Below are 12,824 nucleotides of genomic sequence, written 5' to 3' on the forward strand. Positions count from 1 at the left end.
ATGAATTATATCTTTTGCAATACGCCGATGACTTAGCAATTTATGTCATAGACCAATCCATTGAAAGAGCCTCTATTCGGTTATCGCGCTGTCTAGCAAGACTAAAAATATGGTTAGATGCAAACGGATTAGATCTTTCAGTTAATAAAAGTACCGCTGTTCTATTTACCCGTATGCGCTTACCTCCGCCTGTGGTGGTAAATTATAATGGAATGCAAATTCCAGTCGACAAGGAGGCAAAGTTTTCAGGGGTAATTTTAGATTCAAGACTAAATGGTAATGCTCATAATGAGTATGTTGCGTCTAAGTGTGAACGCACTTTAAACATAATTAGGTGCCTATCAGGTGTGTGGTGGGGATCTCATCCGTTTAACTTAAAATTACTGTATAACGCATTGATTAGAAGTGTGTTAGATTATGGAACATTCCTTCTTGAACCATGTAATGTAGCTGGTTTCAAACAGTTAGATAAGATTGGAGCAAAAGCTATGAGAATCATTTGTAGAGCCATGGCTTCTTCCCCAATAAATGCATTACAGGTAGAATGTGGTGAACCACCGCTCTACCTCAGGCGACAATATCTGGCTGACAAGTTTTTCATTCGCTGTTTGCAATTTTCAAAGCATCCTCTTATTCCGAAACTGAAAAAACTGTTAGATTTAGTAAACAAGGATAATTTTTGGCTACACAAATTTCGCCCTTGCTTAGTAAATAGTTATGTGCGATACTCATTCCTTGACGCCCCTACACTTAGATTACCGGTGTATCCTCTGTTTCAATCTTCCTTTGAATCCCTTATTTTGGATCCGGATATCCGTTACGATATAGGTATAAAAAAAGCAGATAAGTATTATGCAAAACCATTTTTCAATTATTTAACAACCAATAATTGGGAAGGCTGGCATCACATTTACACAGATGCCTCTAAAATATCAATCGTTAATAATAATTGTGTTGGTGTTGGTATATTCCATCTCCAATACAACATAGTCCAAAAAGTCAAATTTCCGCCGCAAACTTCCGTATTCACTGGAGAATGCTATGGCCTATTTAAAGCGGTCGACTACATTTTACTAGCGAAACTTAATAAAACTGTCATTTTTACCGATTCTATAAGTGCCCTTCAAGCATGGATTTACGTTCAAGTCAAGATGTTTTCCTATAATCATTCAAATTAGAAATCTTTTGCAGAAATGTATTGATGCTAACTTATCTGTTACGTTTGTCTGGATACCGAGTCATTGCGGCATTCTTGGAAATGAAAAAGCGGATGCTTTGGCCAAAGATGCTGCTTTTAGTGGAGATGTTTTTCCGTATATAAATTACTGTCATGACTTGCCTTCCCTTGCTAAGAACTTTCTCCAACAGGATTGGAGTAAGGACTGGGCACGAACGAGTCATAAAAAAGGTGTACAATATAGGCTAATACAACCTGAGATTCAGTTCAGACCTTGGTTTTTCAAAATCAAATTATCAAAAAGCACAACTTCTTCTTTAATAAGAATGAGGTTAGGACATGTCCTGACTCCGGCCCACCTAAAAAGGACACGAATTCGCAACAATGATGCTTGCGATTGCGGTTTGGAAGTGGGTCATATATTCGTTATGTCATTATGTATGTGAGATATGCCTGCAGGCATCTTCGAAGTGGCAACGCGTTGCTACCGTAAACTTCCAATCTAGTTACGTTAGTAACATAGAATATCATTGGTCTATACCCTTTCCTACTTCCGTACCAACTTTATTAAATTCAAATAACAAAATAATTTATTCGTGTTTATCTCAATATTTACGTAGCAACTCCATTACCCTTTAGTATATTATTATAATTTGTAGTGAAACTTCCTAACTAGATCCGAAATCCTAAATTCCATACTTATTTTGCTTTTCCACCGCCTATTCCCTACCTTTGTATATGGCAAAGTACACCGCCGGTGTCAGTGCCAAAAATCAAACAAAAAAAAAAAGGTCAAATTGACAGCCTTCAGCCCAGTGTTCCCAACTTAGGGGTTTTCCCCCCAGATTTAGGGGTTAAATAAGTGAGATGGGATTTTTTTAGGGGTCTGAAATTTTTAGGGGTATTTACAGGGATTTTTTTACTTTTTAATATTTTTAAATTGTTGATATTAATATTAATTATTTCTTGACCTAGCGACTTCTAGCGACATCTATTACGTAATTCTATGACCACTCTGTGGTGACTGGCGGCAATACTGATGGTCCGATTTACATTAAATCGTAATGATATCACTTGTGCAACATTTAATCCAACAGATAAAATGTTGAATTTATTCAATAATAATACGACTTCAAAACATCTGAATCTTCAGATGAAGATGAAATATTTAACATATTAAATCAATTATTATAATTAAAAATATTTTAAAACATATTTCAGTATATTATTTCTAAACTATTATAAATTTATTTATATATGCATATTTTAGGGGGAAAACAGAAAAATTAAGGCGATTTTAGGGGTTTTTGACACCAATTTAGGGATAAATATTTTTGAGAGGTGGTAACACTGCTTCAGCCTTGACTTGACAGTTGACAGACAAAAACGCGCCAAAAGTTGATGGAGCATCCAGGACGAGCTGTAAATTGTATTTTTTCATAATATTTTTATTACTAATGTAAATGTATACATAATATTATAGTGATTTAACATCCTTCCTTTAGTTATAACCATACCACTTTAGCTAAGTTGAGAGTTAAGTTGTATTTTTCATTTCGCTATGAAATTTGCAATTCCTGAAATTTCGTGGCACAATCGTGACCCAGTCCTCAGTGTCGACTTTCAACCCAAAACAGAAGTAAATGGACCGCTACGTTTGGCTTCCGGTGGAACAGATAGTCACGTTTTGGTATGATCTGTTAATAAAATTAAAGTAAATTTAATACAAACGTTAGTTTGTTTATAGCCCAAACCTATGTATGACAACTATGTTTTTGTTGTAGATATGGTACATCACGCAAACAGAGAATGGTTCTGTACATTTAGAAATTGCAGCAGATCTAACTAAGCATCAAAAAGCTATAAACGTTGTAAGATGGTCACCAAATGGCCAGTTGTTAGCTTCAGGAGACGATGAATCAATTATATTTGTTTGGAAACAGAAAATTGAAGAATGTCCCACACTCTCAGAGGCAGAAGAGCAGTTCAAAGAATCATGGGTTGTACACAAGGTTGTATTTTTTGTTTTTTTTTATGAAATAAGGGGGCAAACAAGCAAACGGGTCAACTGATAGAAAGCAACTTCCGTCGCCCATGGACACTCGCAGCATCTGAAGAGCTGCAGGTGCGTTGCCGGCCTTTTAAGAGGGAATTGGGTAATAGGGCAGGGAAGGGAATAGGGTAGGGATTGGACCTCCGGTAAACTCACTCACTCGGCAAAACACAGCGCAAGCATATTTTCTGTGAGAACGTAGTATTTCTTTATCCCATTCATGCCAAACATGCTTCGGCACGAATGGGCTGGCCCTCCCACATATATATTTATAAATTAAATAATTGCTATGTGATATTTATTTATTACTAGCTGTGCCCTGCGGTGTTACCCATGGTTTAATGATTTAATGATATATAATAAAAGACTATGAAAAGTACAAAAATTGGGTCAAAACGGGATAAAACATGGTTCTATAATGAATGTAATTTGCATAGTAGCATATGCTTTCAGTTCTTAAAACAACGCCGAGACTCCCAAACTTGTATCTATTAAGAATCAGGAGTTCTCTCAGCACCTTCCGAACCATGATATACTTTGGACCTTGGTGCATGGTATACTTGTTGGTATCATATACTTAGAATACTGCTCACGAAACCGAAGTCACCACATGTTTCCACATAAATTTTGAGGAGTTCCCTCGATTTCTATGGATCCCATCATCAGGTCACCACTTTTATGAATATGGTACCAATTTGGAATAATAACCTATACACCAAAAGAAAAATTTTGAAAATCGATTCACAAACGGCGAAGTAATCGTTGAATATAAAAAAACTAAAATAACACCTCCTCCATTTTGAAAGTCGGTTAAAAGTGTAGCCTATGTGTTATTCTGATGTATAAGCTATATTTTTGTAAAGTTTCATTAAAATCCGTTTAGTAGGTGAAAGAGTAACAAACATCCACACATACATCCAAACTTTCGCCTTTATAATATTAAATAGGATTTTTCCATCTTTAGTCCCATATTGTTAATGTGAAAGTATGTCTGTCTGTTATCTATTCACTCCCCAACTGCTGAACCGATATTGCTGAAATTTGGTATATCTCCATAAGGCTTTTAGTTCTATCCTGGAAAAATGTATGGTTCCCGTATTGTAAATGAATTTCGCAGGTATCATATAGTTGTTAACACATTCAGTGCCTTTAACACACCATGTGTGTCCACACTAATCTTTATCGCCATGCCGCTGGCACGCCGGGCGTGTTCTCCGTTTTTCATCAATATCTCAAAGATTAGACAGTTTTTTCTACCGAAACTCTCAGAGCATAAACTTTGTGCCGTAAGCTAATGAATTCTAAAGTGGTTCCATGATCTGATATTTTTTTTATGTTCTCGAAAATAATTTAATATGTAGTGCCGCGCCGCGAACATGCCAGGTGTGTTCATCTACACAAGTTCTCCCTTTTATATCTGGGTGCACGGTATCTATATTGTTTGCTCAACTTACTTTAAGAAAGAGGCCCCTCTTTCTTAAAGTAAGTTGAGCAAACAATATTTCGTACCCACTTATAGACTTTAAGACATAATAATAATAATATAATATACCAAATGAATGGGCTTGAAAAGTTGAACATTTTACTGTATGACTAAAAATCTTTAATAGTTAGGGAGGGGAAGATGGCATTTCGCGACAAGCTCGAGCGTGTCAAATTAAGCTTGTATAGGCTTCCGACATGTGTTGGACACAAATTCTGACAAATTATCATGGTATAGAAATTAGATTTCTCACATGTGAGACTGTGGGTTAAAAAATGTTTTTAACCGACTCCCTAAAAGGAGGTTATATGTTCAGCTGTATACATTTATTTTTTTGTATGTTCAACGATTACTCAGCCGTTTGTGGTCCGATTTTCAAAATTCTTTTTTTTTTTGCAAGAATAAAATATGTCTTAAAAGCGAAACCCGAAAACCCACAATAAGAGCACTAAAAATTACTAATTGAGATAAGAAATAATGAGTTATCGGCTCACCTTCTTACTTTTGGACGTTTATTTGATGGCGGACTATCTGCTTGCGTCGCATCATCAGCATATTCCCCTGTTTCTAGCTCATATTTTGTATTGTTTAAAAAATCATAAATAAGTAACCATAGGTTGACAGTCACTGATCAAATTACGATAAATACTTACCTCGGAATCTATTTACTGCCATAATTAAACCTTCAATACCACAAACACTTCAGAAAACAAAATATCCCACCAAAAACATTTTCATGTAAAAATGTTGCCAAGACGATAACATATAGTTCGTGGTGTCAACTCTACTGCTACTCAACCCTAAATCTAAAAACCTTAATTTTATACTAAAGCGCGACAATATACCTTATAACTTGTGTCAGCCGCAGGAGTCAGGAGAAGAATATAAAAACTCTACACATTAGTCAAAATGGCGGCCTGGCCATTTTTTTATTAGTTACGGTAAATATAAAAGTTATTAAGTACAACAAAAAGGTTTTATTATATTAAGTTCAAAGCCCATAGCATGACGAGTAACAAAATGGCCAAGCCACGGATTTTGACAAATGTGTAGAGATTTTATATTCTTCTCCTGCGGCTGACACATATGTATTATAAGGTATTTTTCCGCGCTTTAGTATCAAATTAAGGTTTTTAGATTTAGGGTTGAGTATATAAGATTAAAAACTTGGCTCTATATAAGATCTCACTACTTTTTGACACCACAAACTATATGTTATCTTGGCAACATTTTTACATGAAAATGTTTTTGGTGGGATTTCATTTCTTTTTGTAAGTTGGATAATGTTGTTTTTAGGGTTCCCTACCCAAAGGGTAAAAACGGGACCCTATTACTGAGACTTCGATGTCTGTCCGTCTGTCTATCCACCTGTCTGTCCGTCTGTTTGTCTATCTCCAGGCTGTAACTCAAGAACGGTAATAGCTAGAGAGTTGAAATTTTTACTAATTGTGTATATCTGTTGCCGCAATAACAACAAATACTATAAACAAAATAAAGTTAATATTTAAGGGGGGCTCCCATACAACTAACATGATTTTTTTTGCTTTTTTTTTGCTCGTAATCCATAATGAATCCATAATGGCGACAGGTTCCTCCTTCCTTCATCCTTAATTTTAAATGTTATTTAATATTTCATATTAAAATTAAAATAGATTAAATGATTAAGGGGGGCTCTCATACAAAAAACACTATTTTTTCGCTTTATTTAGCGGTACGGAACTCTTCGTGCACGAGTCCGACTCACACTTGGCCGATTATTTATTATAGTTCATGTTTTTCTTTTTTTGGGTGTAAGTACCTATTTCTTGTACTATCAGAGAAGTTGATTCCTAGGCAGATGGAGGACCTAAGTAATTTGGTCGCATTAAGTCAAACCCATCCGACCGATCACAGCTAACATTGACATAAGCCGATCACATCACACATAATGTAGGTCCGTTAACTGCATAGGAATTAATTTCCTCGATGGTACATCAGCAGTACTTTTTTCATAGCCAACTCTCTTTGTATGCTATTTTTGTTTAATGATGTTTTGTTTAAAATAAAAGGTAAATCCGGGCGATACCTCGCTCTTAGGCGATTATATTCCACAATAGCTGCTTGTTGTGCTTTAATACTTCTGATTTCTGAAATCAATATATTTTACAAGTAACGATCGAGCAACCGCCACGCTAATTATAGAAATTTTCATCGATTATATATTTCTGTTGCTCCTATAGCAACAAATAGGTACTAAAAACAAAATAAATTTAATATTTCGGGGGGCTCTCATACAATAAACGTGATTTTTTGCTATTTTTCCTTTTCATAATAATTGATGTCGCTGCTAGTCGTCTACATCGCGGTATCGCTTGCACGAATAATTTCATATACTTGTTAATGCACTCTAGTCAATAATAATTGAAACTATTGCTAACCATAAAAGTCATTCTACAGATTCTTCGTGGTCACATGGAAGACATTTTGGACATTTGCTGGAACAGTACTTCGACACACTTGGCGTCAGGATCTGTGGACAACAAGTTACTAGTTTGGGATGTTAACCGGAGCAGCAGGCAGACAGACATTATTGACCATAAGGGCTTTGTACAAGGTGTAGCGTGGGATCCACAGGGACAGCTCATAGTATCAGCAAGTTCAGACAGGTAAATCAATTAAATAAAAATTAAAACAGGTAAATCAATTAAATAAAAATTAAAATAGGTAAATCAATTAAATAAAAAAAAAGTACATACTCTCCAGTTCAAAGGGCCTAATATTTAACCTTTTTATGCAACTTTTTATCGTTATGTAGATCTTGCTTGCGAATAAATCTGAGATTGGAATTTGGAAGCATTAGAATTGGGCCCTGATAGGTGAAAATATTATTGTATATTAAGTTTATTACAGAGTGTTTCGTGCTATTGATGTTGCAACCAAAAAGGTAGTGTCAAGAAGCAGTAAAGCAATTCTACCATTTCCAAAAGACCACGCTCTTTATGATACTAAAGTCCGCCTTTATCATGATGACACTCTTCAGACATATTACAGAAGACTACAGTTCAGTCCAGATGGTGTTTTAATTGCAGGTAACAACTAGTCATATAACTAGTAAAATGAATCAGTTAATTCAGTGTTTTGTTCCTAATTCTTTGTTCTTGTCTTTTCCTTTTAATACTTATTTTTGCATAGTAATAGCAAATCAGTCGTTTTATACTAAGGTCTATAATAGTGTTATTTTCTATGTTAATTCTTAACTAAATAAAAAAAGAAAATTAACTTTATGTGCTAATACTTTTTTTAGTGCCCGCTGGAAGAATAGAACCAGAGCAAGGAAAATTAGATTCAAAACCAATAAATGCAGTGTATATTTATACCAGATATTCATTAAAGGTGTAAGTATTTTTTATATTCTATATTGTAATATATATTTTGACTAGATGTCCCGCGCGGCTTCGCCCGCATAAATTAGGAATTTTACGGAAACCGTACATTTTCCCATAAAATAGCTCTTATATCCCTACTCCCTTCACTTGGTCTACTCTATATCTGTGCCAAATATTGCCATAAAAATTGCTCCAGTAGTTCGTAATTTCTAATATTTCCCCCGTTTTTCCCACATTTTCCTGAGTTTCTTCGGTCATATTAGTCTTAGCCTATAGTCTTACTCGATAAATAAGCTATCTAACACTGAAATAATTTTTTAAATCGGACTTGTAGTTCCTGAGATTAACGCATTCAAGCAAACATAGTCTTCAGGTTTGTAATATTACGTAGGTATAGATTTTTTTAAATTATCGCTTGACAAACTCGAGTCTCGATCTCAAAGACTATGAAAAGTACCAATAACAGGGTCATTATAGACTCATAAGTCATAACCATGGGATGATGAATGGTATAATATGGTAGTGATGATGATGATGAATGTAATTTGCATAGTAGCATATGCTTTCCGTTCTTAAAACAACGCCGAAACTCCCAAACTTGTATCTATAAAGAATCAGGAGTTCTCTCAGCACCTTCCGAACCACGGTATACCAGGTATACCTCGGTGCAAAATCTTACTTGTTGGTAGCATATGCTTAGAATACTTCTCACGAAACCGAAGTCACCACATGTTTCCCTATAAATTTTGAGGGAACTCCCCCTCGATTACTTATGGATCCTTCATCAGATCACCACTTTTGTGAATATAATACCAAATTGGGATAATACCCTATATATCAAAAGAAAAATTTTGAAAATCGGTTAACAAATGGCGGAGTAATCGTTGAACATAAGAAAATGAACATAACACCTCCCCCATTTTGAAAGTCGGCTTAAATTGTAGCCTATGTGTTATTCTGATGTATAAGCTATATAATAATATAGTAAAGTTTCATTAAAATCCGTTCTAGTTTTTGCGTGAAAGAGTAACAAACATCCATTCATCTGTGGCATATGTGCGTGGCGGCCAAAGAAAGATCTTCCGACCGAGCGAGGTGTTATGCTCGGTCACGCCGAATATGTCAATTTAATGTTAATTGTGATCTGTCAGCTGGGTTTCACGTAACGCAACCAAACTACTTAAGTCCCCGATTTGCATAGGAATCAACTTCTCTGATAGTACCATAAGCAGGAGGCCGGAGAGACCTTCCAACCATGGTATTCCTTGGTGCAAAGTCTAACTTTTTGGTGAGGTTTACTTAGAATACTTCATAATATATATGTCGCAGCCGACTGGTCTATATAGCCGTTCAATCAAACAGCTAGCCCTTTGACTGAACAACGCCATTCAATCACACGGCTATACGTCGTTAAGCCGACTTGTTGACTACAACGTTCAACACTACAGCTAGACGTCGCTTAGCCAACAGGTTTGTTTTTGTTTTGGCGGGGGGCTGCGCCTCCCGAGCCCCCCTTTTATTTGACGCCGGCTTCTGCCGCAGCACGCTCGCTGCGCTCGCTCGGCTTCCTCTGAGTTGTGGTCTAAGTTCTAACCTAACCTAACCAACTTTTGGACTTTCTGGATTGTGTTTGTTTTTGTTTTGACGGGGGGCTATGCCCCCCGAACCCCCCATTCGGGGGAGGCTGCGTCCATCTATTTCATAATCCCGTAATATCTCCTCGAATATTTGTTGAAATTTTAATTCACTCGTATGGGCCTTCACAATTTTTGTCTCTTTAATAACACTTGTAACTTTTGTTAACTACTTTCTTTCCGAAAAACAACCACAAACACCAACAAACACCTGCCATATTGTAAATAAAACGCACCTAGCGCCGCAGCGGTGCGCGCTGAACTACTTCAATTAGACGGCGGCTTTTGAATCAGCTGTAGTGTAGAACGTTTTGAGCGACTAAAATATTCAATATAAAAGCTAGACGTGTGATTGAATGGCGTTGTTCAGTCAAAGGGCTAGATGTTTGATTGAACGGCTATTTAAACCAGTCGGCTGCGACATATATATCCAAAATCACCATAATATGTATCCATTTAAATTGAAATACTTCAGGTGAATCGAAATCACAATGTCATCCTGGTCAACTTTGGATTTTCAGTATAAATTTCTAGTAATTCCCTCGATTACTTATGGATCCCATCATCAAGTCATTACTTTTATGAACATTCGTACCAAATTCGGATTATACCCTATACCTACAATAGCAAAAAAAACTTGAAAATTGGTCCACAAACGGCGAAGTGATTGTTGAGTATACAAAAAAAATATAAACAGTCGAACATATAACCTCCTCCTTTTTGGAAGTCGGTTAAAAATTAAATTACAATGGTATTTTTTTAATAACATAGTTATTTTGACACAGGCCAGCATGTGTGATCCCGTGCGCGGAGCCGGCATTGGCTGTGCGATGGGCGCACCGGCAGTACGCTCCGCGGCCCCGCCCCGCGCCTGCCCTGCGCACCGCGGCGAGGCAGATACTCGCTGTCGCCACGCGCCGCGCCGTCCTCCTGTATGATACGCAGCAACGGCCCCCCATCGCCCTCATCTCAGATATACATTACACGAGGTAAGTTGACGGTACTAACTATTGCATCCAACAATTCATATTTGTAGTTCATTTGTAAATAAGTCGCATTTTTTTCTATATAAGTTGCAATTCAGTTTCAGTTTAAGTTGTGGTATTAAAATTAATATTTTTTTTGTAGGTTGACTGATCTCACGTGGTCGCCGGACGATCGCTTTTTGGTAGCGTCTAGTACAGACGGCTTTTGCTCTGTTATCACATTTGGGGAAGGCGAGCTTGGCACAGTGTTACCAGAGAAATGCGCATCTGAACAAGCAGCAGGTATGTACTTTCCACTTAACTATAATAATTTTACAAAACTTATTACATCAATAATAAAAATAATATTCAATCAATTGCTTTTAGATAACAATGCTACAAATAATGACATATTGAAACCCCAAGTCAAGAATGGACATGATGACACTAAAAATTCAACCTCAACTACACCAAAAATTGACTCCTTTATAAAGTTTAAAGCGCCGACTGATAAATCGCCAAAAAAAACGAAAATAGTGGAACCAAAGATTAAGACGCCGGTAAAATTGGACGTACTAGTTGAGACAGCAATGCAATCCTGGTCGGATAACTCCAGCAATGACGTTGTTAAACCAAAGGAGGTGGAGCCAATGGAGGTAGATGAAAAACCTGATGTAATGATCATAGAAGACAGCGAAGACATAAAGCTTGTGTATGAGGAAACAGAAGGTGGCAAATCTGCTAGTCCTCAAGTAGAGAAGGATCAACCATCTTTCGATAAAGAAAAAGCAAAAACACAGAAAACTTCACCTAAAAGAAAAATCGTATCGCCCAAACAAGCCGAAACTCCTACTTCTCAAAGCAACTTTTTGAAGCAAGCGAAAGTGACAGATATCAAAGAGCCAGTAACAGTCAAAGCTGCTCCCAGCCCTAAGGCGCCAAGAAGGGTAAGCTTTGTGACACTCTCAAGCCCTAAGAACAAAAAAAAATGTTGAAGAAATTGTAAAATTAAGGGTAAAAGTTTAGAATCATGCCTCAGGATTTAGGGGGGAGGGGGCGGGGATGGGGGGAGACGGTGGGGGTAGGGGGAGGGTAAACTCCCCCAGTACCAACCCCACACTCAGGAGCCCCTCCGTTTTGGGGGGAACTACTCACCTATGAAATTTTTGTATTTTGAGGTTATGTCATCTGTTCTCGGGTGTTTACGAAGTGTATTTGAAGCATCGCAAGGCTGTGGATGAGTGAAGGACGTATATTTCAATTTTGTTTCACGATGTAATCCATGGTTTGTCTTGCACACACAGGAGCCCTATGGATGTGGCATACGCCTTAAGCATGGTCTATAATAACATCTATTCATCGAAGGAAATTGTGCGGTCCCTAAAGCTAATGAAGTATACAGGAGCGAGAATACCTAAAACCAATCTAAATACCCTGTATCTTGTCCACACACAAGAGGAGAAAGCAGCCCTCACTAATACAGGCTATGGATCGGGAACGGACTCTCGCGTCCTCACAATCCATGAAGCTCAGGGATTAACGAGTCCCTCGGTGATCATCATACAGACCAAGTCCCGAAAGCTGGCAATCCATGACAGCGTTCCTCATGCAGTTGTAGCCATATCCCGACACACTAACACCTGTGTCTATTACACTGACACTGATGGAGACGCTGTGGCAAGCTTCATAAAAAGAACCACGGAGGTGTCAACCGAACACATAAGAGATTATAACATAAAAATGGCTATAAAAGACAGGAACGATAAAGTCCTAAGCCACATGGCGGGTAGATTCGACACAGAACGATATCTCTTTAACACCCTAGAAACTCCACCCAGCTTGAGTGACCCCTCTCCACCAAGCCAATGTCACAACATCTAAAGGCAAAGGGTGGAGCAGCATAAAATCTAAGGAAATCGGAAAATGTCGGACCTACTGGCCGCCACACCGACTGGGACCTCACCGTTCAAAACATATTATTATTATTAGTAATTTATAAAACAATAAATATATATTTATTTATTATATGTATAATATATTATAGTCTATTCTACTAAGTATATATATAAATATAGATTACTTATGTTAAAAAAAAAAAAAAAAAGTGTCCATGGCGTGATGGACCACAATTAATTAAAATTCATAAT

The 12,824-nt window shown here is 37.1% G+C and overlaps 1 protein-coding gene across 1 annotated transcript; it reads left to right on the forward strand.

The window, feature by feature from the left end:
• The first annotated feature begins 2,649 nt into the window (after window positions 1–2,649).
• LOC121739828 (chromatin assembly factor 1 subunit B) lies at window positions 2,650–11,697 on the forward strand. The gene is made up of 8 exons (XM_042132412.1): window positions 2,650–2,867; window positions 2,962–3,189; window positions 7,150–7,358; window positions 7,603–7,781; window positions 7,997–8,087; window positions 10,498–10,701; window positions 10,841–10,980; window positions 11,065–11,697. The coding sequence occupies exons 1-8, from the start codon at window positions 2,739–2,741 to the stop codon at window positions 11,670–11,672; spliced, it is 1,788 nt and encodes a 595-aa protein (XP_041988346.1). The 5' UTR covers window positions 2,650–2,738; the 3' UTR covers window positions 11,673–11,697.
• Window positions 11,698–12,824: the final 1,127 nt, after the last annotated feature.

This window comes from Aricia agestis, chromosome 2 (genome assembly GCF_905147365.1).
Source record: "Aricia agestis chromosome 2, ilAriAges1.1, whole genome shotgun sequence".
NCBI classification, from domain to species: domain Eukaryota; kingdom Metazoa; phylum Arthropoda; class Insecta; order Lepidoptera; family Lycaenidae; genus Aricia; species Aricia agestis.

What these genes read in the sequence shown, in the direction of transcription:
- LOC121739828 (XM_042132412.1), top strand. Translation starts at nt 2,739, where the DNA reads ATGAAATTTGCAATTCCTGAAATTTCGTGGCACAATCGTGACCCAGTC. An exon ending in AGATGGTGTTTTAATTGCAG is followed by an intron (nt 7,782 to 7,996) that starts GTAACAACTAGT and finishes TACTTTTTTTAG; the next exon opens with TGCCCGCTGGAAGAATAGAA. An exon ending in ACCAGATATTCATTAAAGGT is followed by an intron (nt 8,088 to 10,497) that starts GTAAGTATTTTT and finishes ATTTTGACACAG; the next exon opens with GCCAGCATGTGTGATCCCGT.